This window comes from Dipteris shenzhenensis, chromosome 14, assembly GCF_047967505.1.
Source record: "Dipteris shenzhenensis isolate YYH24624 ecotype China chromosome 14, Dip_SZ_1.0, whole genome shotgun sequence".
In the NCBI taxonomy this organism is placed as follows: domain Eukaryota; kingdom Viridiplantae; phylum Streptophyta; class Polypodiopsida; order Gleicheniales; family Dipteridaceae; genus Dipteris; species Dipteris shenzhenensis.
In genome coordinates this window covers 53,339,502-53,365,505 of record NC_141609.1, presented here as the reverse complement: position 1 = coordinate 53,365,505, position 26,004 = coordinate 53,339,502, and the positions used below count along the sequence as shown (strand labels likewise).

The 26,004-nt window shown below is 43.3% G+C and overlaps 1 protein-coding gene across 1 annotated transcript in view; it reads right to left on the bottom strand.

The window, feature by feature from the left end:
* The window catches only part of EXO84B (exocyst complex component 84B), a 134,606-nt gene that overhangs the window by 65,800 nt on the left and 42,802 nt on the right, over positions 1-26,004 (bottom strand). Inside the window, exons 2-3 of the mRNA XM_087384532.1 lie at positions 21,944-22,041; positions 12,022-13,069 (exon numbers count right to left, since the gene is read on the bottom strand). Coding sequence (XP_087240658.1) covers positions 12,022-13,069; positions 21,944-22,041 — 1,146 coding nt within the window. The remainder of the gene's footprint in view (positions 1-12,021; positions 13,070-21,943; positions 22,042-26,004) is intronic.

Here is a 26,004-nt window from a genome sequence, read left to right as displayed (position 1 = left end):
CTTTAATTTTGAGTCTTGCATGACTCATAAGTCATGATCATGAAATTTGTGGATCATGAATCATGATCATCTATGGAGTCTGGACATTGGATGCTTTCAAGTTTCAAGTTTCAAGATTCAAATTTCAACTCGTGTGCTAAGTTTAAAGTACTTCAAACTTCTAAATTTCAAATTCTTGTAATGCCAAACCTGTTAGTCATGATACATGTTGATTTCAGACTATTGAAGCATCATTCAAGAATTTAGAATCATAGAGGCATGAATGATGGATTGATGCTTGAAGGCTGAAGCTTCAAGTATAGATAATTGTATTATGTATGATTTGCACTCCATTGATAATTATATTATGTATAAAAAATAAATTTTTATACATAAACTGTATCATATTGCCGTTTCTTCCATTTTCGTTTTGGCGGGGCCCAGAAACTCTGTTTCTTCCATTCGTTTCCGTTTCGGCTGGTAACTATGTTCGTGCCAGCATGAAACATAGGATTCTTTGCCACTGCAATAGCACTCTGACTATCAGTGAGAATTGGAGAAGGATCCTCCAATGAAAGATGAAGATCAGCAAATAAACGACGCAGCCAAACACATTCAACTGTCGCTGTGAAAGCTGCCCTGTACTCAGCTTCACATGAAGACATAGCCACTGTAGATTGTTTCTTGCTCAACCAAGAAATACAAGCTTTGCCCAAAAAGAAACAATTGCCACTTGTGAACTACCTAGTGTCATAGTCTCCATCCCAATCTGAGTCACTGTAGGCATGCATCTGCAAGTTACCCCCCTTGGGAAACATCAAGCCGAAAGACTTGGTACCTTGCAAATAACGGAAGATTCGTTTTACAGCCTGCCAATGCATAGTCTTTGGGCTGTGCATATATCTGCTCACTTGAGAAACTGCAAACTAAATATCAGGTCGTGTATTGCAGAGATAAATGAGGCATCCAACAGCCTGACTGTAGAGTGTGACATCAAATGATTCACCTGCTTCATGCATTGTAAGCTTCAGCCCCGGCTCCATGGGAATGGGCTTACAATCCTGCATGTTGAATCTGTCCAAGAGTTTCTGCACATACTTGGATTGAGACATACCGATGCCACTTTTCTCTTGAGTGAACTGGAACCCCAAATAAAAGTGTAGCAGCCCCAAATCTGACATGTCAAAAGTGGTCTGCAATTCAGCTTTAAAATCTGCAATATTATCTTCATTTGACCCTGTGAGCAGTAAGTCATCTACATAAAGAATGATAACTAAAATATCCCCCCCCATCCTTTTTGATGTAGAGGGTGCTTTCAGTTGGACTATTATGCAGCCCCTTGCTGGTCAGAAAGGCACGAATTTTTGCATACCATGCACGTGGGCCCTGTTTCAGCCCATACAAAGCTTTATTCAGCTTGCATACCTGAAGTGCATTTCCTGAAATTTCAAAGCCTGGAGGTTGTTTGACATAAACCTCTTCCAACAAGTCTCCATTAAGGAAGGCTGTTTTTATGTCCAACTGATGAACATTCCATTGAAAATTTGCAGCCATGGCAATAACTGACCGGATGGTTGTCATTCTGGATGTAGGAGCAAGAGTCTCCTCATAGTCTATGCCCTTTTTCTGAGCATATCCTTTTGCGACCAGCCTTGCCTTGTACCTCTCAATGGTGCCATCTGGCTTTCTTTTAACTTTGAAAACCCACCGTGTACCTATGGCATGTTTGCCTGGTGGCAAATCGACAACTTCCCATGTCTGATTTTTCTAAATGGACTGCAACTCATCGTGCATGGCATTCATCCAATGCACATTATCCTGTGCCTCTTCAAATGTCTCAGGTTCCTCCTCATCAAGAAGAGTACCTACATAAGCTGATTCAACTGAAAGAGCACCTCCCCCATGCCTTACTGCACTCCAAGTTCTACCAGGTAATGGAGCATCAATTTACTCTCCCTGAGAGTTTGTAACAGCCAATTTGGTACTATTCTTGCTACATGTATATCTGCAATTTCTTGCTGAACAACCTCTTCCACTGCTTGTGGAGGTGGTAAAACATCCTGTGGCTGAATCGGAGCATGTGGAGGTATCTCAAAATTCTGATTTGCATCAGATAATATCAGCAGGGGAACACAAGGCAATGGGTAGTAACCCCTCAAAGACATCATCGGAAGAAGAAGGCAAATCAAATTCAGCTTGAGTGTGAGCTGAATTTTCTGAAAATATAACATCTCTACTGACAATAATCTTGCGTGTGACAGGATTGTAGAGACGGTAGCCCTTGCTCTCTGCACTGTACCCAGCATTTGATTGCCTTATCACACAACTTATGCCGAAACTCAACGGGCACATGAGCATATGCAAGGCATCCAAAGACATGGAAATGATCCACAGAAGGCTTTCTCCCTTGCCAAACTTCATAGGGAGTCTTGGTCTTCAAAGCTTTTGTGGGTGCCCGATTCAAAACATAATTGGCACACATGAGACCTTCAAGCCAAAATTTGTGAGGCGATTTTTTGCTTTTTAGCATACATCTATCCATCTCCATAAGAGTACAATTTTTCCTCTCAGCTTTGCCATTTTGCTGAGGAGTTAGCCTCACTGTAAGCTGATGTACAATGCCCTTGTCTTTCAAAAAAGCATCAAAATCTGCAGACAAATACTCCCCTCCTCTATCTGTGCGTAATGTCTGTATCTTGAGTCCGGATTCATTCTCAACCATGGCTGCAAAGTGTTTGAAAACCATAAACACTTCTCACTTGCGTTTCAGCCCATAAACACAAGTGTAGTTGGAGTAGTCATCTATAAAAGTGACAAAGCAAAGATGACCACCCAATGATGGAGTCCTCATGGGACCACACACATCACTATGGATAAGCTGTAATTTTCGAACAACTTTTACTGATCCATCCTTCTTAAAAGGAGATCTGTGCATTTTACCAAGAATGCACCCTTCACAGGCATGTGGAGGAGGTGTTTCAAGAGGAGGCAATGCATCAACCATGGCATGTTTTTGAAGCTTCATCAAGCTGCCATAATGCATGTGTCCATATCTGGCATGCCATAACTCCGCATTCTGCATAGCAACAGTAGGAGTGGAAACTCCAAGAGCATGAGCTGGTCTTTTCTCATACATGTCAAGCTGAAAAAGACCACGTAACAAAGTGCCAGACAATCTCAAGGCATAGTCATGCTCTCTGTCATGGACTGCACACTTGTCATCTTCAAAAATGACCTAAAATCCAGCTCTGTTAAGAGTGGAGACTGAAAGTAGATTTTTTGTGATACCAGGCACATACAAGACATCAGAAATTTTGAATGTTGAGCCATCTATGGCTGTAAGTTCAACTTCTCCTGTACCACGAACTGAATAGGAGGAGTTGTTGGCACATGTGACCTTTTTACCAACGGGTGGTGGATGCAAAGATGTGAAAAGACACTTCCGGGAAGTAATATGCTTTGAGGCACCGCTATCAAAATACCATGTATTTTGTGCCTCATTGACACAAAAACCTGATGCATAAGCATAAGTGTCATCATTACAAGTGGCTGTACTATCCGGAGCAGCCAATTGAGAGTCTGAAATGCAAGACAAGAAGGCATAGTCGTGCTCCACAAAGTTGGTTGTAGCTTGCTCGTTGTCAGATGCATGAGGAGCTGAATCTGAAACAGCCATACCGGAGCTGTTTTTCTTTTCTTTTGCAAGCCTTTTCTTGCATTCTCCCATGTAGTAACCTGGCTTTTTGCAGTAATGACATATTCCCTTCTTCTTGGGCTTACCTGCATCACCCTTAGCCTTTTGAGAAGGCTGTCCTGAACCACTGGAAGGCTGATTTGTTGAAGTCTTTGCCTGTCCCTTTACTTTAGGCTTGAATTTTGAAAGCATGGCATGTTCACCTCTTCGTGAAGCCATGTTTTTCCTGGTCTGCTCTTCCTGCAACAAAAGTCTATCAACTCTTGAAAATTGAGAGGATTTGCACCCCCCCTCAATGACAAATTCAGCGAGGTATGAAAGCTGAGATAAGGCTCAGGAAGAGAATTCAGAGTAGTGGTAATCATCTCTGAATCAGGAATGATCTCATCAATATTAAGCAATTGCTCTCGTAAATCATGTAGCTTTGTGAGGTGCACTGACATGGAGTCACCCTCTTCCATATGTGTATGAAACAATTCTCTTTTCAAAAAAGACACCCTGGCATCATTCCGATCTGCATACATGCTCTCCAAAATATCCCATGCTGCGTTTGAGGTCTTACACGACCGGATATGTGGAATGATGAATCTTTTCACTGAAAGAGAAATACACGACAAAGCTAAAGCATCACGTGAATCCCCTCTCTTCTGCTCTGAAGTAGTAGGCATAACTGCACCAATAACTTGTGCTGCAGCTGTACCCTGTGCACGACCTCTGCCTCCTCCTTGTTGGGGAGGGGTATTAGGTGCCACATTTGCTGGCCGGAACTCATCCCCATTTACATAGTCCCACAAATTACGAGAAATCAGAATATTGCGTACCATAAAACTCCAGAGGGAGTAGTTGGTACCATCCAGCTTATCTTCTTGTGAGAGACCACTGAGCTGGAAATCATTCTGATTTTGCTGGGCCATGTCTAAGAAAGAAAATACAGCAAATGCAGATCTGAATTCCCTTGCTGGGAATGGAGTGCACAAATCCCAAAAAAAATACAGCCAAACACTGGCTAAAAATGCAACTCAAATCTCTGTAATGTCTCTGTCAGAAATCTGCCAGAGCATCCAATCTCTCCCAAAACCTGCCAAAAGTGCTTCAAAACACTCACAGAAAGGCAGTGTGTACTGAAACCTGTCAAATTGCTCTCCCAACACAAAAGCCCCAATTTGTGGCTTGAAATTGCAACCAGAAAGGGACAACTGCTCTGAAAGCCCCAAATGTTGCACAAATTGCTCTCTATCTGCAAAAGCCCAAAATTTCTTCAAGGAAAAGAGGGCAAATTAACTGAAAGCCCCAAATTTGCAATTTGTCTGCCAAAGCTCCAAATGTGCTCCCAAAAATACAGCCAAACAATGGTTGTATGGACAAGAGCCTGACAAAAACATTTCCAATATCCTCCTGCAAAGAAAATCCTGCAAAAATGCAACTTTCCAAGCCCAACTACAAAGTGACGAAATGTGAACTCAGTTTCACCTTCAAACTGTATGGACTAACAGTACGGAACTGTCAGTCTGGTTCAATGCAGTTGTTCGGAACTGTACAGCTCAGCCTGTACGGTCGAAATATGTACACCTGTATGGATCTGACAGCGATGTACGGCAAGCTGTACGGACGACGAGGTCGACACGTGTAGGTCGACACAAGGGCAAGCTCGTACGGGCGTACGGAACTTCACGGCGAAATGTACAATCTGGCAACGAGTTGTACGACTGATGACGACGAACTGTACGGAATGTACAGGCAGAGTGTGCGCATGTGTACGAAATGTACGAAACATGTGCTGCAGTTGTACGGAACATCCAACGGTGGCTATATGAAATGGTACGAAAGTTGTATGGGCTGAGGCTGTACGGCGACGATGCAGCAGTAGAAGCTTGAGCAAGTCACTTGCAGGAGGAGCTTGGGCAAGGAGCTAGGAGCACATCCAGGAAGGAACACTGCTCTGATAACCAATGTGAGAATAGGGAGAGAGCAAAGTGTGAGAGCAGGAGCAGGAGAGAGAGAGAAAGCTGAAAACAATAGTTGCAATAGATGAGTGTTGTACAACTAAAGAGAGTGATAGGTTTTGTCTAAGTGACAAAACCTTATCTTTCACTAACCGTAGTTAGTGAACTAACTGTGGTTAGGGGGAGAAATCTCTAAGTGAGGGAAAAGTGCCCCTAATCTACTTATTACATTACATTGGTCACTGCTAAATTATGGCAATAATTCTAACACGTACCCGTATGACGTATGCGTATGGTCACGTATGGAAAAAACTATGGGTGTAACCAGATTGGAGTCAAAGGGGGCAATGTGTGGGTTTTCTTCCTGTATTGAGGTCACTTGTTCAGTTTGAGATCTGTGTTGAAGCTTGGTCACCCTGAGAGGCTGGTCAATGGGTTGTGGGATTGCCAGTCCTGGTTCAGCAAGTTGAATGCTTTGTGGAATGCTTGGACACCTTTACAGTTGGTCATGGACAATGGTGAATGCCTTAGCCTTGCCTTGGCACTTGGGTCCTGGTGTGTGCTCTACGATGGAATGTAGGTTGTAGCCAAAGTTTGGCTTGGACAGTGGAAATAGCCAATGGGGCAGAGCACAAGGGTGTATGTACAAATCTCATTCTTAAATAAATAAATAAATACCGGAAGCGGTGCCAAGTGTTTGGGACCAGTGTGGTGTTTTGTACTTGGTTTCATTAAGCAGGGGCACTCTAGCCTCCATCCAGTTATTTCTCGAATTGTTTCTAACCGGTTTTGTTTGAAGTTAAGTGGTTGGAAATGATGCAGTGTGGCTGTGAGTAAAATATGCAATGCAAGTTATGGTCTACTACCCTTTAGGAAACTGAAGGCCGGTTACAGCTGCCAAAGGAACTTCGTGACTATTGCACCAAGAAAAGGGTCTCCAACATGTCTGAGCTGATTGAGAATGCTACTACAGCCTATGCTCTCAGGCAAGGGATGACTCCAAGATTCAAAGGTAAGCAACAGGATAACTCTTTCATGAAAAGGAAATTTGCCAAGATAACCAAAGTCAAGTTTGATGTGGACCCGAGACCTGATAGTAAGCCCAGTACTAGAGAGAGATTGTCTCATGAGGAACGGCAAGCCCTATTTGAAGCTGGAAATTGTTTCCTTTGCAAAGAGGAGAACCATCTTGTCCCAACCGTAAACGGAAACAACCTATGGCAGCGCAAGAAGCGAAAAAGGACAGCCACACGCGCTAGGAAATTTGTTTTTCTTTGGTAAGAAGCAGTAATTTTGGTATGAATAATTGTAGCAGCCAGAAATTGGAGGAGTCCTCTTTCTAGGCTGCATTCTTATTTGCAGGATGTTTACTCCTTTGCTAGTTTTGCATTGTAATTTGCAGGATGGTTCTTCCCTACTAGTTTTGCTACCTTGTGTATCAGTCAGAAGATGGAGAGTCTCCTCTTTCTAGGCTGAATGGTAAACTGCAGAATAAGTTTTCCTTGCCACTGTTGGATTGCTCTTGTTACCCTGGCATGGCTAGAGCAGCACATCCATGTATCACATCCCTGTTTTGGATGCTCTTGTTGCCCGGCATGGCTCGAGCAATAAATCCATTTAGTACATGCCAGTTGGTATTTGATTTGAACCATGAGGCAAGGATCCAAGTCTAGCATAGATTTGCTGAACCGATTCAACTTGTGGTGATGCAAGTCCGAAAGGATATGGAGTACCGGGATCTATGTTCCTAGGATCCATTATTGCCATGTGTGTCTGGTTCAAGTTATGGGAGGAGAGTGAACTAGCAGATTTCACTCAGAGTGGTGTAGTCCACTCAGTTGTTGTGCTTTGAGTTGACTTCGGTTATAGCTCCTTCAGGCTCAGCAGAGCGTAGGTCTGGAGCATTGCATGATGCTCAAGAGGGGGGTAGTTCCTCTACCCCCTTGTCAACAAACAGGCTCACGATATCTAGAAGCCGCTTGGTGACACTGTATGTCTCACCCGAGGTATTATTTGCTGACAATACATCTGCTACAGGACTTCTATGATGAGTGTACTAGTCACTCTACACCGATGATGCATTGATATAAGAATGGACTCGCGTGCTCTCCTAGATCATATCATCATTGCTGGTGGTTCATGTTTATAGCAGCAAACTCGATGGTTTGTTGTTTCAAGAGGAGGGTATGTCATAGGACATGATTATATGAACTATGACTAACTTTGGCTTAGGGGACTAGCCCAGGGAAAGCAACACTTCCCAAAAGTCCCTAGGTGTACACACTAGGCCTACATGCTAGGAGCAAAGCAAGGTTTAGAGGGGTCTAAAGGTTAGGCCTAAGAGAAACCAATGTTTCAATGGTTAGAAGGGTGAGGATTTAAATGTGAGGGGCAAACCAATGTTTCATTGGTTTTGGTGGGTTAGAGCATTAAGGAGGGGGCCACGTGGCAGCCCCTCATGCACACCTACCCTCTTCCTATCCTTCCAAGGCTAAGGTACGGGATGCTTTTCTCTTCTTCTTGCTTTTCTTCACACATTCCGAGGTGAAGAGTACGGACATGTGGCACGCATTCCGAAATCCTTTCTCCACATCCTTTGCTGCTCCACGCACCTCGAGGCAGTCCATACACCTATACGGACTGCAGGTGCTGATCCCGAGGTGGATGTACGGCTGTCTTGCTTTGAGTGGCATTCATTTTGAGAAATTTTCAAGGCTGTACAGGATAGTACGGTAGTCATGCTGCTTGTACGAACAATTGTACACATCCCGAGATAGATTGGCACTGGTTTCAAGGCTGGTGTACGGATGTTTTTCCTGCTGGTACAGGTGATTTTGTTGGCTTTACAGCTGTTTTCTTCTGCTGGCACGCATCCCGAGATACCTTCAATGCTGTTGTGCACGCCCTTTTTCCTGCTGTACAGCCTGCTCAGCTCCTCTCTCCTACCCGTGATCCTCCTACTCTCTTTCTATCTCTGATTCCAGCCCGTTATCTCTCTTCCTTCCCCTCTCCAAGCTGTCATTTCCTCCTGCTAGCCTCTACACTGGATCTGCTGCCTGTAGAGGTGTTCTAGACTGGATTGGAGTTCCTTGGAGCCACTCTGGAGCTGGATTGAAGTCGTTTGAAGCTGGTTTGAGTTCTCTTGTCACTATCACGTTGATTGCATTTGGTGATTTTGGAAGATTGTTATTGCTCCATTTGTTGTTGGAAGCCCCTCTTGGCCATTCAGGCAGTGATTGGGCACCCAGTCACAGAGGGTGTAATCAAAGGGGCAGTGTGTGGATTTTCTTCCTGTATCGTGGTCACTTGTTCAGTCTAAGATCTGTGTTCAAGCTTGGTCACCTTGAGAGGCTTGTCAGTGAGTTGTGGGATTGCCAGTCTTGGTTCAGCAAGTTGGATGCTTTGTGGAATGCTTAGACACCTTTACAGTTGGTCATGGACAATGGTGAATACCTTAGCCTTGCCTTGGCACTTCAATACTAGTGTGTGCACTAGGATGGAATGCAGGTTGTAGCCAAAGTTTGGCTTGGATGGTGGAGTTGCCCGTGGGGCAGAGCACAAGGGTGAGCCCTTGTTGTATGTAAAAATTTCATTCCTAAAGAAATAAATAAATACCGGAAGGGGTGCCACGTATTTGGAGCCAGTGTGGTGTCTTGTACTTGGTTTCAGTGAGCAGGGGCACTCTAGCCTCCATCCAGTTATTTCTCAAATTGTTTCTAAGTGGTATTGCTTAAAGTTAAGTGGCTGGAAATGATGCAATGTGGCTGTGAATAATGAATATGCAATGATAGGTATGGTCTACTTCCCTTTAGGAAACTGAAGGCCGGTTACAACAACCAAGCTACTACTCTCTTACGAGTCTAACAATGACTAATTGAAGTACAAGCACCAACTAAATGAAAGGAGAGAGAGAAGACACCTATGCTTTGCATACATGAGAGCAAGAAGAGTGATATTCTCTAGTACGTCAAACTATGTATGAGAGCTTTCATACTAGCTCAGCAAAGCCATGGAAAATATAGAGATCGAGGTTGAGGAGTTGCTTACAATAAGGTTCATACAGCCTGAAAGATCTTCATACGTAGCACCTGCCTTTTTTGTGAAGAAAAAGGATAACACAGCTGGGACATGTGAAGACTACTACACCCAGAACAAGTTGACAATTGAGAGACTGTTTCCAATGCCCATGATTGACTCTACACTAGAATAGCTCAATGTAGCCAAGATGTTCTCAAAATTTTATTTGAAGAGTGGACCATCAAATCCAGATCCATTAAGTAAACCTCCACAAGTAGGCTTTCCACACTGAGAAGACCCAAAATGAGTCTATAGGTGATGGCCTTCGAATTCACTGGAGTGCTAGCCACATTGAAAGCATGATGTTTTTGTGGGTGTTCAAGAACGTAACTAGGAAAAGTGTGTGTTTTTGAACGAGATCTTGAACTTTTTTTAAAATCCTGGTCAGCATCAGAATAAGCCCGACGAGTTCTTTAGCTTTTGAAGGATACTCGCTTATGTATCAAAGAAATCTAGCATCTTTGTCAAAGAGGTTTCCCTACCTTAGATACATCATTAGAGCACACGTGTTCAACTGAATCCAACCCAAATCAAAGACATTGTGCGCTATGATGTAGCCACCCTTGCAAAAACACTATCGTAGAAGATACTCGACAACTAGATCCATTGTCTTTGGAGACCATGATCCCTGATATGCAAAGTATGATGATCCCAAGTTGCAAAAGTCTTGGTTCAAAGTTGCGTTGGATGATCAGCCATGTGACTACACCATACATGATGTATGGCTGTCCCACAAAGGTAGGCTTTGTGTCCTGTCTCTCGGTGTACAAGGCATCTTGGATAAGATCAATAGAACATTGGCTTTCCTTGAGATTCCGGATCAATCCTTCAACTAGATCAGCATGGATTTCATCACAAACTCGCCTTCAGCCATTGGGACTAAGAATACAATGTCTTTGACAACAGTGGACAAATTCAGCAAGTTTATCATCTTGATTCCTTGCAAAGGTACAATTGGCGCCCAACACATGGCCTGCCGATTCCTCCGATATTGGTACCCTATGTGTGGCCATTGTGTTAGATTGAGACTTGAAGTTAACAAGTCAATTTTGGAGGGCTCTCTTCGACAACTCAGCTACTTATCGAAATTTCCTCTAGCCATTTTCACCCTCAATCAAATGAACAAACAGAGATCTAGAATGAGTTGGTATTCAAATATGCTGAAGCACTATTTAGCAAGACAAAAGCCCAATGGCAGTAGTATCTTTACTGATACAAGGGATCCTCAACAATATGCATTCCGCGAGTATGCACAAAGGCCCCCTTCAAAAGTGACATTTGGAAAAAAAATCAAGTTTCTCTCACCAGGACTCCCTTGAAGGTTTATGAGGTTGATTGGGTCTTTGAAACTCATGAAAGTTTTTGAGTCGGTGAACGCAAAGCTCATAAGTCTTCCCAACCAAGCCAAGAAACATGACAAGTATGTAGAGTTTCAAAAAAAGACAATTGGTGTACCTCATTTTTTAGGAAGACTCAAACACATTGTGGGAAGAAGTGTTTCAGTCTTACCAAACCTCAGGAGTCTTACAAGCTCCAAGCAACCAAACACCACAAGAATATGGAGTTCAAAAACGGACAATTGGTGTACCTCATTATTAAGAAAAGACAAATTGGTGTACCTCATATTGAGAAAAGACTCAATTAAATTAAGAAAAGACTCAAACACATGGGTAAGAAGTGTCCAAAACTATGCCCTGCCCCACTCCATCCTACAAGAAGGCCCAGTCTCATCAATGTAATCAGCCTATTTTCTTCTCAGCATGGTAATTCAGAGGGTAGTTGTACCTCTCATTGTCTACAGGACTCATACTCACATGTATACAAAGCCCACGGATCTTGTCTCTTCCCTTTCATTCAGTCTATGCTTCTGCTTCATCGACAGACTTGTGAGAGAGCAGTAGCTTGCTTGTCTGCTACAACACAATCTCCACAAACTCTATTATAATAATAAACACATCCTTTGAGACAAAGTCAGAACAGATGGACAGGATAGTAGCACCTTATTAAAAAAAATTAGGAGTTATTAAACAGTCCATTATGACTGAAAAAAGGTATGTTTCCAATACTGTCAGCTAAGGATCTTCACACACACACACACACCCCCCCCCCCCCCAAAAAAAATAAATAAAAACACAGTACAAAAGAGGTAGGTGAAATGTTGCTATGTTACTATCAAGACTGAATTCCAAAAAATACATTGCATTTCAGTAAAACTTCCACAAAGTCAAGAAGACCAAGAGCCAATGTCAACACAAAAAATGTCTGGTTGATTATTCGACATTCTCATTGAAAAAACAAATGCCAGATGTGCAGTTCACACCTACTCACCTGTATCAGTGCCTGGAATCTGTGGGCACTGCTTGAAAGCTTCATCTGGGTCATCAATCCACCAGATGAATGCAGAGATCTACTTCCAGACCGGGAAGGGCCTGAAGGCTGATAAAGTAGCCAATCATCTGCAGCTGCAAGAGCTGCAACACTTTCCTCAATGCGCTTTAGATTGGCTTGGAGGGCTTGTTCAACACTAGGTCTGAAAAGCTTTAAAAGGGCAGGACGAAGAGCCAGGCCCTGCTTTTCTAATAAGGAACAGTACCCTAGAGCAATCTGCACACACTCTGCAGCTGCACGAAGACCACCAGCTGCTGCAGCAGACAACAAAACGTGCCTTTTGACCAGTGATGCAAAATTTCCGGTTTCATTGGAAGCCCACACCACGAACTCAGATGCATATGCAGCCTGCTCCCCAAAGACTGATTGCGAATCTTTTGCAGCCTGAGATATAGCAGAAAACACTAGCTGTGAAAGGGAAGCAGTATATGCTCCACCAAAGGATGTGCCAGATGACTGCAATCCCTGTATATTGTATTGAAGTCTTTGACTATGCACATTCAAGAGCAATGTATGTGCACGAGGACCATCACCAAGCCTGTAAAGAGCTGAGATTGCAGCCCGAAGTTCCCGCCCCCGTGTAGAAGGCTGGTGTACAGTCTCCACAAGTTGTTCTGCAAGTCTGGCTCTGCGTTCAGAGAGAGATACTTGTAATAAAGGCATGGAGACATGAGTAATAGGGTCTCTGCCAGTTAAATTTGTGGCAATCTTCTCACCTTCAAACAAGGCAGCTAAAGCTTCATCAACCCTTCTTTCTGCTATTAAGACATCAAGGGTATCTGTTAGGGCCTGTACATGCTTTTCTTCATCTGAAAGTGTTCGATCCTCTTCAAAATGTGATACACCTTCTGATACCACCTCTGTACCATTTGGCAAAGAATCTACTCGAATACCATCTGCCAACCCATGTATTAGGGCAGCTTGGTTGGAAAGAAGATTTCGCATCGCAAGCAGTTCACCTTCTAGATCTGAGATTTCTTGAGATGTCCTGTAGAACACACATAATATGATGTGGTAGGTAGACACGACCAGAAAATTGTACTCACAATTTGAAAGAAAAAACATCAATATGAAAAATAAAAGTAGCTTCATAATATTGTAACTATGCATCGCTACGAGGAAAACATTTCAAATGAGATTGTCCAAAAGCCAGTTAAGAGAAAGATGCACCACATATCGAAATAGAAAACCCAGATTGATGGAAAGTTGTGTATGCTTGAAAGGTCAAAATAATTCTAGCTTTAATCATCTTGCCACATTTATAGGATAAATATGCAATCATATGCTCTTAGTTGCTCTTAGTTTGGCGATGGGCTAGCTCAATCTGCTCAAGTGCCCAGTGAGCACGTATCTTGTAACAAAGGGGGAAAAGCCCAGTGAGCACGTATCTTGTAACAAAGGGGGAAAAGGGGTTAATTTAGGGATGCTTTCGTGGGGTTAGAGGGGATACTGGAGGGAAGGATATAAGTCCAAGCCCTCCATTCTTGTCACTGTTGGATGTGACCTCTATGTATCTACTCTCCTACCTTCCTCCACCTACTTGCTGCCTATACTTACTCCAATCTCTCTCTCTTCCCACCTCTTCCTCTCTCTTCTTCCACCTCTCCCTCTTTCTCTCCTTTCGTCTCTCTCCCTTCCACTTTTTGAAGCTTCTGCAATTCTAGCTTTAGTCATCTTGCCACACTTTTAGTATCGGTATGAAATCCTGTCTTTTTATTTTGCAAATACGCAAGCTCTGTATGCTTAAGTGCCAAAGCAGAATGTATCGACAAGGAAGTGATAAGGTACTCCTCCTTCGCAAATTTAAGATGTAAGTACATATATCTAGATGAATCCAGGACCATCCTAAACTCATCCTCTAAAAACACACCACACAGTGCAGTTTCGAACTCGAGATTGTCACTCATAAGATTGAAAACCATAAACTCCATCACGCACAGCAGGGACTAGCTAGTATGGCATCCCCACTGACGTCATCAACCCCCAACAGTGGGTGTAGACCATAGTATAAACCTATGCTCTTACACATACAAATTTAAGATGTAAGTACCTTTGGTGTTCCTTCAATCTGCACTATAGTCTCTTTTTCCATCCTTTTCTTTTGACCTTTTCTGTATAAACTTGCATGTCTATCCTCTAATGTGGCAGCAAAAAATTATTAAGAGTACTAAAAGTCAGCTCAAGATGATTCTTAATGTCATATCAAGATGACTTTTTTGCATAAACAGAATGTACTTAAGCGGTATAATGATACATGGTGGTAAGATCTAAAGACAAAGCAGGATAAGATAGCATTTCGTGAAGCATTGGTAGATAGGCCATAAACAGAAATGTATTTAAGTGGTATGATGACAAGATCTAAAGACAAAGCGGGATAAGATAACATTTCATGAAGCATTGGTAGATAGGCTTATGAATTTCAAAGATTTAATGTCTATGCTTATGAATTTTGGACCTCAGTTGATTTCCAAGATTTGATAATAAGATTTCAACAAGAGTCGAAAATAGCTAGGTGATAATTCATTACATTGTTGGAAATATTGTAATATTTAAGGTAGTAGCCAATGTATTAAGAGGGTTAGGGGCATTTTTTCCTTCTAAGGTTATTTCCCCCTAACCAACAATTAGTGGTTGAGTTAGTGGTATTGTCAGTTTTGGCTCACCCAAGGGTTTTTAGGGCTTTTTGTACTTCATTCTTGCAATCTTATTTCAGCTATGCTCCACATTTTGAGCTCTCCACCTCCACAAACTTACATATATGGAGCACAATTAAGCACGGTCTTTTAGCCTAAAGAAGGCGACTAGCCCTACAAAGTCGATGATCATGATAGGTATAAGTTGCTTTAATGAAGCCATTGAATGGGGCAAGATCTAGAAATTGAGATGTTGAAGATGGAATGTGGACAAATCCCAGGCTTGCACTTTTTCCTTGGTCAAAGTTTAAGATCATAGACTCCGAATACATAAATCACCTTGTTCTATGTGTCTAAGTATTGAAGTGAGTTGGTCGGATTGCCCTATTTAGTGTGAAAGTCCTTTTGTTAGACATTACACTTTTTAATTTATGTGGATATATGGATTAAATGCTTGCTATACCTAGAAAATGAAATGATATGGTTGAATAAAAGTCCTCAGAGACCCTTCAGCATCTACATAACTGGTGATCACTATCAACAAAAAGTGATCTTTTAAATCTGGTGAAGTAAAATACTATAGACTCAGTATTTTTGACGTGGTACATTGTGTGCCAATCCAAGTATCTTGTTGCAGTGTTCCAAAACTTCTTTTAGATAACTCCCTAGCTTTGCTCTAGCAGAAATTTCAGGTTGCCTCTCTTGTCATCATATCTTTCTCTATGTGATCATAGGCACGGCATCTTAGGAGTACACCTGCCCAGTGTGGCAGATTTTACATATTCTTTCTCCTCTTGGGACTTTAGGTATTGCCCATCTTCTTTTCTCGACTTCTAGATCATGTCAACTCGTTCTCATTTTGCATATTCGATGCCTTTTAAACATTGAAATGTCTGTCCCCGAGTATTTTTTGCAACCCATAGCTGTACATTGGATTAATTTCTTGTTTTAGAACTGCATTTTGGACCCTGGGTCTTGCTATAATTTTTTAAGCATCTTCTTAGTCAATAATTCCCTGATCTCACATCCGCTAGTCTATTAGAGCACATAATTCCATCCATTCCATCCCATCTCAATGCCATCATAGCTTCCAATGCCTTGTGAGGTATGCTGCTGGCATTCATCTTGTCAACCTTGTTAAGGTAGGCCATGAATTGATAATGCCTCCCCTTAGAGAGAATATCATATCCGCCTCTCCAGTAGGATGGGGTAGGGTGTCTGCGCCTTAACCCTCCATTCCCCTATAAGAAATCTTTTATGTAAAGTTTGTATTCTTGTCCAATATGTCCTAGAAAGCCTAGGAGCCCATGCTGGACACATATAAAGTATCACTGTTTGTACAAGCATAGTGTTAAATACTCTCTCATTTTGGAAGCGGTACAAAGCTTTCAGCAAATTCTTCTCTCTACACACGCATTCCACTTGTAGTTGTCAGTAAATTCCAGCCGTAGATATTTGTATGAGTTGACTAGTTCCAAAGGCTCCCCTTTTATTGCGAGTCCCAATCACCATGACTTTTGTCTTGGATATGTTGACCTCCATCCCTAAGTGTCTTCCGAAGTCTCCTAGTGCATCCAGATGTGCTTGCATTTTTTGCTTGTTCTTTGTAGAGAATACTACATTACTTGCATAAATAAGCAATAGTAAAGCATATTCGGCAATTTGGACACCTTCTCTGCTCTGTATTTTCACCCAATCTTCTAGTTCATCAATAAAAAGACCAAAAAGAGTTGACAAGAGGGGGCAGTCCTATTTGAATCCTATGTCACTGCCATAGTTGCCAGCCGGTCACGAGGACTTTTTTGCAGGATTTTATATATTCTATTGGACATTGCTCCTTTTCTGGTATTGCCATGATCATCCATCATGATCTGCAGCCTCAATTGGAAAATAATGATCCACGTGGGCGCTATATTATTGTCCAATGCACAATAAATGGAGATACTTTTCAGTTTGCTTCGGTCTATGTCTCTCATACATCTCTTGCTCGCGCTGAAATGTGGCCTCATTTGCGTGATTTTCATGGGTGCACAAATGCTTTTATCTGTGGAAACTTTAACAACTCCCCTGCCACTGCCGATAGTACTACTCATCGATCCATATGCTGAGAAGGAAGCAAGATGCTGGGTTCCATATGCTTGATTCTTTGCATACCTGTGATCTATGGAGACAGCTTATGCTTGTTAATGATGGGTACACATTTCGTCATAATGCATTTACCCAATATTGGACTCGCTTGGATCGGTGGTACATGTTTCATGCCACGCATTTTACCTCTCACATGAATGTGGATTATGCCTTGAGGTTGTATGATCATTTTCCCATCTTCATGACATTCGGTTTTGGCTTGCCAGTGAATAATGTGTATTTATTGGTGAAAAAATCATATCTGCAGCACTACCCCTTCTCAGTCATGGTCAAAGGCCTCCTTACCGGACTCACCCTGCACTCTTTGGTAGATCTGGATTGGTTTTTCTTCGGGCATGTAGATTTTCATTAACAAGTATGGCAAGTGTTACCTCAGTGATTTACGGCCTAAAGTGGCTGATGCAAAGCTCCAAATTCAACATCTTTCTACTGTGATGCAGCAACACAGATTGTCTTTCAGTGAGCAAGCTGATTTTCATGCTGCTCTTAATTGCTTGGCTCAAAATGATCAAAGGAAATTAAGGAAATGGCAGCTCCATCCCACCAAAAAGCCATGCAAGATACGGGCTCTTCATCCAAATCTTTCTCTAAAAGTCTCCATACTTCTCGTAGAATGCATTCCCTGCATCGTGTATTGCATCCAGATGGTTCTTGGACACTAAATAACCAGCAGCTTGATGAGGTGGTTCATCACTATTTTGCAGATTTATTTGCTGCTCCTTCGCCCTCTTCATTCTACATCATGTCCATCTGATCCTCTCTTCTGAGAAGGCTGATTCTGTAACCGACCTTCAAAAATCTAAAGGGTAGTAAAGCTTAACTGACTTAGCATACACTTCATTCACAGCCACATTGCAACATTTCCAGCCACTTCCATTAGTTAAACTCCACTAAAAGACAAACTTTAAACACACTTGTGGTGAGGCTAGAGTGCCCCTGCTCAGAAAACCAAACACAAAGACACCTGTTGACCCCAAACGCTTTGGCGCCCCTTTAGTATTTATTTACTTCTCCAGGCGATTGCAATTGTGCAATTACATCAAGGGCTCACCCTTGCACTCTACTGCACTAGCAGTCCACTGCCCAAGCCAACACTTGGCATCATAATGCATCCAATTCCCACGTGTCACTAGAGCCCAATTGCCAGGGCAAAGCTAAGGCATTCCACACTAACTGTGCCCCACTGAAAGTGACCATGCAACAACACCAGCCCCAGCAAATGATCAAACAGCCTCAAGGCACAAGAACAGCAATACACTGTCCCTCTAGCACCTTTCCAAGCACACCCTCTGTGGTTCGGCGTCTGGTTACAGCTTGTATGGGCTAGAGAGAGCCTTGAAGCAAACAGAAGCAATCACAACTTCAAAAAATGACAAATGAATTCCAAATAGAAGTCAGAAGACTGTACCCACTGTCCGTGGAAGAGGGGCAAGCTCTATCCTTGCACCTATCCTCTGTTAGGCCCCCAGGGGTGCAGAAATGGCTTCTAGTCAAGGGAAATGAGAGAGAATATGCGATATAAAAATTCTGGGAGCTCAAAAGAGAGAGAAGGGCAAGGCTCACAGGTGCAGAAGCCAAAAGCAGGAGAAGAAGGGCTAATCCATCACCAAAAGACCTTGAAGTGCGTGCCAATCAGCCCGTGCAGCAAGGGAGTGATCCGTACAGCAGCAAGAGCATTCAATGAGTCTGTATAGCAGGACAAAACAGGTTCCGACTGCATTTAATGGAATCTGTACAGCATTTATTGCAGTCTGTACAGCCTGCACAGCATTAATTGTAGTCCGTGCAGTCCATACAGCATTTAAATGAGGTACCTTGGGATGCGTGCCAAGGAAAAGAGAGTGAAGAAGACCTCCCTCGCATTTCTGTCAAAATCCGTACAATGAAGGAATTACTCCAACGTTGAATGTAGGGGAGAGGAGAGAAGGGTGCATGGGTTTGTGCCACGTGGCACACTTGCCCCCCTTACCCACTACAACCAATGACACACTTAAAAACCCTACCCCACCTTAACAATGAAACATTGGTTTCCCTTGGGCCCAACATTTAGACACCTAGGCATTGGATGCATTCCCAAGGACTTCTAGGAATTATCACTTCCCCTAGGCTAGTCCCCCAAGCCAAAGGTAGTCACAGTTACAAAATTCATGTCCCCGTGACAAATTCACTAGAATTGCCATTTACAGATGCTGAACTTAAAGGGGCATTGGCTAAATTGGGACGTTCTAAACCCCCAAGTTGGGATGGCCTCAAAGTGGAATTATTTGCTGAATTTTGGGACCAAACGAGCCCTCTTCTTTTACGCATGATCAATGATGCTTGGCTATATGGTACTTTGCCCTCTTCTTGCAAGAAAGGTCTGATGTGTTTCGTTCCCAAGAAGCCTCTATGTCAGCCTCTATCTAATTGAAGGCCGATCACCTTGATGCTTGTGATTTACAAGATCATCTCTAAAATGTTGGTCTTACATATATCGCAGATCCTGTATAGAGGCATCTTCCGCAATATAGATTTGTGCCTCTCGCAGGCAAATCATGGATAATATAACAAATACTTATGTTGGCATTGAATATGCTAAATACACGCATCATGATGTTCTGATCATGCAGATAGATATTGAAAAAGAATTTGATAGGGTCAAATGGGAGTTCATTGCAGATGTCATGCAAAGATTGGGAAGATGCAAATAGTGGTTCACTGGCTTTATGATGGTGGCACAGCATCCTACCTTTTGTCTGATGCTCTTTCCTCTTCATGGTCATTAGGATGCTCTGTCCGTCAAGGTTGTCCACTGAGTGCTCTGCTTTTTGCCATTGCTACACATCCACTCTTGTTGCATATGGATGATTTGGTTTCTCGCCAGTATTTGCATGGCATTGATATTCTTGGAGCTACTCCTTTTGTCAATCAAGCCTATGCCAATGATTCCGTACCTCGCATGTTTGCCATCTTACGCAGGCTCTTCACTCATTTGGCCTTGTAGCTGGATTGGAAGTGAATTTTGCAAAATCTAAACTCCTTCCTCTCCATGCAAGTGATTGGCACCGCATTTTATGGCCTGGATTGATTTTGCCTACTGATCAGATTGTCCTGTCAACTGGGCTACCCCATTGGCTGGCATATTTCTCTGCCACCCCTGACTAATTTTTCAATTGGTGTCGTTATTGGGCTCTATGGTCACTATATCATGCATGTACTTCTCGGCTCTATGGACACTCTGTTGTGGATGTTTACCCTTTCTTCCGTTCCTCCCTGCTTTGTTCTATGCAAGATGCACATTGCATCGGAGATCTTTCAGCAGAACAGCTAGAAGTGTTTTTCAAGTGCTTTTAGTTCTTTTGTACTAGTTGTTCTTCACTGCAGCAGCTTTTCCTGCTTTTTCTTTCAGTATTTTGTTCCTAGTAGCTGTACCAATCTGGGACAGCTATGAATGTAAAGTTTTCTTAATGCAAATTTTCTTCTACCCAAAAAAACAAGTGTGTGTGTGAGTGTGACTGTGAGTGTGAGATGAAGGTCTTAGGATTTGGATAAAAAATGCAGCATCTTATTTATTGGTTATACCAAGACAGTCAAGCTGCTGGCATTTTGGCAAGTGACATCCTGGACCCTTTTTTGTTCGGTACGAGAAGGCTGTCCTCTCAATGCTTTGTTCTATGCCATTGCTACTCATCCCATGCTACAATACATGGAGCATTTCCTCGCTACGAATGCCTTACATGGTTTGGAGATTGCTGGCAGAAAACCTTTAATTGCACAAGCATATGCTGATCATTCCGTTTTCTTGCCTAGAAACACAGAAAGGGATCTTTCATGCCTCATGAGTGCTTTATCCTTGCATTGGCTGCTGGTCTCCATGTGTGCGTGCGTGTGGAAGACCTTAGTCCTCCGTGGTTGAACACATCTACCTTCATGATATTTTAGCCATTTTGTTTTGAGCTCCAAAATGCTTGAGCCACAAATCCCCTCGCATGTCACCCTTTTACTCGGCCTATGTCAAAGACAAAGCCATTGCCATTTTGTCATGCATTGCTCTATGGTATCTTCCCACTACTCAGAAGGTATAGCCTCATGTGACACGTTTGCTATCCATGCTTTCAGTATACGCAACCGGCTTGCAATCATCACTGTTGGCATACTCCATCTCAAAGCTCCAAATGCCCTAAGATCCTCTCCACCTTTAAAATTCTTTCAACGTCCAACTTGAGTATGTGCTTCGCATTCATCTCAGTGTAGCCTTGGATATCAAGCATGTATTTGTGGAAATAGAATTCGGAACCAACATACTCATTAAAGCAATTTGGCTGAGTTTTTGCTCAAGAACTTGCACCCAACACCCGTAAGGTCCAAAGACTAGATCAAAGGCTAATGATACCAAAGGGCTGTGTGCATTTAAGAAATGGGCACTCTAAGCCTCACTATAATTCCAAATGGAACATAAGGACTCCCATACAATGGTATTAAAAAGATCATGCCTTAGAACAGCCAAGGTTATCCACGACTAGGGTAACAAAGCCATTACAATAAGAAGACAATAGCAAAAAGGCATGGTATCAACAACGTTGTTTGAGCTATGTAAATGGCTTCAACCAACGTCAAAGTTGCTTACACAAATAGATTATACTGAACAGCTGATAACCATGTATGCCTTCTCAATGGTTTCTGATATTAAAGCACAATGTATGCCTTCTCAATGGTTTCCGATGTTAAAGCACAACATCATTACGTACATTTAGAAATCTCTCCTAGCTTGCCCAAGGTGTATAATGCCTAGAATCCACACAACTTAGCAATCAAATGGAACTTACTTCTGATCATAGTGGTTCTTTCTTATAGAGTTGAGTTAGCTATTCTATGCTTCAAAAAGACAGCATGGAGGAAGCTGATATAGCACAACAGTATCGGAAGCTGATATAGCACAACAGTATCAGATTGCTAGGTCGATTACATCATCCACTTATACTATTAGAATAAGCTCCTTTCCAATATACAGTTATGTCTCTTAATGAAAAAGGCCAGCCATAAACTATGAACAGCACTTCAATGCTTAAAATAGAATACTACAACTCATCCGTCAAACCTACCGAATAAAAGCTGCATAATTGGCATACACACTGCGACGCATTTCTTCGGCTGAAGCCTTTTTCAACCTTACAAGCTCAGAGCATAAGCTTCTGATTCCCTGTCAATAAATCCCAACGCTCTCAGAAAAACATAATTGTAAATGAGGTCTCGAAATCTAAGAATGCAAAACTTCTGAAGATTAATGTTTATGCATAGAGCAAAAAATCCAACATGTACAATGAAAACTTGAACACAGTTAACCATCACTGTTAATTACAACATTCCACTTGGACAACAGAAATTGTAAAATGCTACTATACAAGTCTCTTTAAAAAAAGTCTCTCTCTCTCTCTCTCTCTCTCTCTCTCTCTCACACACACAAACATAGAGAGTCTCTCTCTTACGGACATGCACTACTGGATCTAGGTATGGCACACGATCTCATTATCTATAATGGTCTTGAGCGATGGCCCTCCTCTAGCGGCTTCACTTGCTTTCCGCATGGAGGGGGGTCTAGCGTAGTCGATTATATCTTGGGATCCCCTGCCTTCACATCACACATCATAGACTTCTCCATTTCACCACCACCACCGGGGGCTGATCACACATATCTCTTCTTCAATATCACCACTCCCCGCCTTGCTCTACCACTCACCACACCACCCACCTACACTACCTATCATGACATACACTTTGACTCTCACCCATATACTCTGCACGGCTCTCCGCCTTAGCCCCTCTGCTCAGCCTCTCCCGCTAGCCCCTCCACTCAGCCCCCCCCCAGCCCCTCCGCTCAGCCTCTCCACCTTAGCCACCCCTCACCCGCTCCGCCTCAGCCCCCCCGCACCCGCTCAACCACTCTCTCTCTCTCTCTCTCTCTCTCTCTCTCTCTCTCTCTGTGTAGCACTGTCCTCTTCTATGGTATGCACGCACAGAGAGATGGTTTGCAGCACTAGAGCTCCACATGGACAGACTACCTCCTCTCCAGTACAACATGGATGCTCCTTTCTCTCCCCTCCTATCACACGAGGTCAACCAGGTTATCCGTGAGGATCTACTACAGCTACACACATTCCGGACTTGGTTGGGCCTGAGTGATCTTCCAGTGAAGTTGGGCTTCTACAGAGATCACCTCTTACATATCATAGCGGAGGGTTTCATCGATCCACCAGGATACACGCAGATTCACCTACCCCACTCGCTGAGGATCTCTCTTGGGCAGTTCCGGGTCTCCTCAGACAGACTTCGTATCGAGAGCGATAGAGCAGAGCGGTTACCCAACTAGGGAGACATGCATATGCACACTGTGTGACATCAGGAGGTTGAGAAAGCGGAGCATTTCATCTTCACGTGTCATGTTTACTATGAGATCCGAGGGCGTTTCTACTGCCTCTTCAGAAATAGTGATGGGGTTCTGGCCCGTTTCCTCTCCTACCCAGACCAGCGATGTTTGGCTGGTTTCATTCATGGGGTGCTTAGACACCGAGATAGGATACTCCGAGCACGGAGACAGGAGCACACTTCTTCGTCGACTGATATCTCTCAGAGCTCTATCACGGAGTTCTTTCAGCCAAATCACATAGAGCCCCACGAGGCGAGACCTCGACATGACCGTGACTCGGAGCCTGTGACCCTACAGCTCAGACAGAGGGTTGACTCACAGATCATACTTGGGGACATCCCCTCCTTGTTTAGGGTCGGACCCCGACCGACGGGGGTCACGATGGCCCTGGTTCGACGCAGAGCTACGACCAGGAGACGTACCAGGATTGCACCCTTGGGGGGGCGACAACACTCTATTGCTGACCTCATGCCTCCACTTCCACAACCTCATCCATCCTGATGTCCTGCTGCTGCTGCTGATGATTCCGGAATATGGACCCGCTTCCCTTTCGATGCGTGGCACGTAGTGCGCCCTTGACACAGAACTGCCCCATCTCTTAGGATCGACTAACCCATGTCCAATTGCTGTTCACATGGAACCTTTCCCCACTTCGGTCTTCAAAGTTCTAGTTTGAATATTTGCTACTTATCAATCTCAGCATCATCGTCGACATCATCATAACCATCATCATCATCATCATCATCAAAATCCGCTAAGGAGTGTGTAACAACTCACCTGCCGAATCAACTAACCCCGAAAATAGATGGCGCTGAAGCGCGCGACCTATACCCGACCATCGGGGCGAGTGCGAGGCCCCGATGAGTAGGAGGGCATGGGGATCGTGGCGCAGCTTCGGGCGCGAGCCCGAGTGAAACGGCCCCCAGTGCAGATCTTGGTGGTTATATAGTCGAGATATTACTATGTTGTACTTAGGTTTTAGTACTGCCATTTTGCATCTTTTTGCATTCTGCATTGGTATGGATGCTCGTTTAGTAACTCCACTACCACAGCTCATTGTATCAAGTTTTTCACAGTCTCATAGACCCATCGGTCTTCCCAAGACTTTAATACTCTCTCTCTCTCTCTCTCTCTCTCTCTCCCCCCCCCCTACAACCTCCTCCGTACCCCTCCGTCCGTACTTCTCCGTTCGTACAGCCCCGTCGCCTGTTAGCAACCTGTCAGCAGCAAACACACTAACCCTAACCCCGAGTTGGGCTAAACGCCCAACGCAACCCAGGGGTCAGGTTCAGCTAGAGGGTTCAACAGACAGCCAATTATGAATTGGCCTACCATCTCCTCCAAGTCCCCCTCAATCCTTCAACCTGCATCAGGTTTCAGTACTCCACAGTTGCAGCCATGACACCCTCTCCTTATGCACGGAATTACCAACAAGAAGGCTCAAAACGACCCATCCTTGGGCAACAGGATCAGATTTTTTATCTACAGCAAGCAGTCAAAGCTACAATTGGAACTAGCAGAAGTAAAGGCTAAACTTCACGTTCTGAAAGGGCCTAGTAAGCAGGCAGTAATTGATGAGCCTGTAAAATCTTGTAAGGATTCCCCCCCTACCCCACAGCTAGTCTCTATAGTAAAAGTTGTTCACATTGAAGCTAAGAAGGAAGTGATTGTGGAGCTGGACACCAAAGCAAGTAAGTCTGATTTTCAAGCAGAGTTCAAAGAACACGAAGCTAGAAGTGATAATGCGCTTAAGATTAGAATAGGGGGACTCCCAGAAGATTGGTACAAAGAGGAGGACACATATAGTGAAATAGTGACAAAGATCAAAGCAAGCTTGCCCAACATTGAATGGGTGGATGATGATGAGCAGGATGATGACAACTCCAGGCCAACTTCTATTATGCACTATAAAGGTCATGCAATCCTTACACTGAAGTCAAAAGATATGCCGATCAAGTTTCTTCGACAATCTTACAAGCTGAAGGGCACCAAAGTATGGATAGCAGAGGAGCTTACACAAGCTCAACTCAAGAATAAGGCAACTGAATTAGCTAAAGTCAAGGCTGCCAAAAAGGATGGAAAATGGGCAGTTTACCGTGAAGGCGTAGCCCTAATCAGAGAGCTTAAATCAAAACCAAAAGACTCTCAGTCTTAAACTGATGTATGGCTGTTTACTCTTTTAGACTATTATGTAGGTACTCTAAAATAATGTGGGTTGCTTTTTGCACTCCTTGGGAGCTGCCATGTGCCCTCCTTAAAGCAAATGTACTAGAGGGTTTCTTGCTGTCCCATAGACCTTTTGATCTCCAGTGGACATCAATAGACTTTCTTTCTTTCTTTCTTTTCTACACTCTACTCACCTATATTGATCATATACCCCTGTTAGAGGAACGGGCCGCGTTGATTAGCCAATCATTGCACGAAGCTGCCCTTCATGCCTTTCCATACACCACATGTTCTAACCGTCCACTGCCTTTAGGGTCTGTGCAATGTTATATAAGGTACGTTCGTGAGTGTAAGACTCTTCACCGACAACTCCGATTTGAATCCCAACATGGCCTACCAAGTGAACCATACATGTTACGCGAGTGTCGCCGTCTATTTCACCAAAGAAACGAAACTTATCCCGCCAAAACGAGGAGGAATTACTAAACATTCTTTTTAGTAATAATTCCAAAGACTTTTGGCAACAGTTTCTTGAAAGGGGGTCCCCCTCACCACTCACACACACTCAAGTTT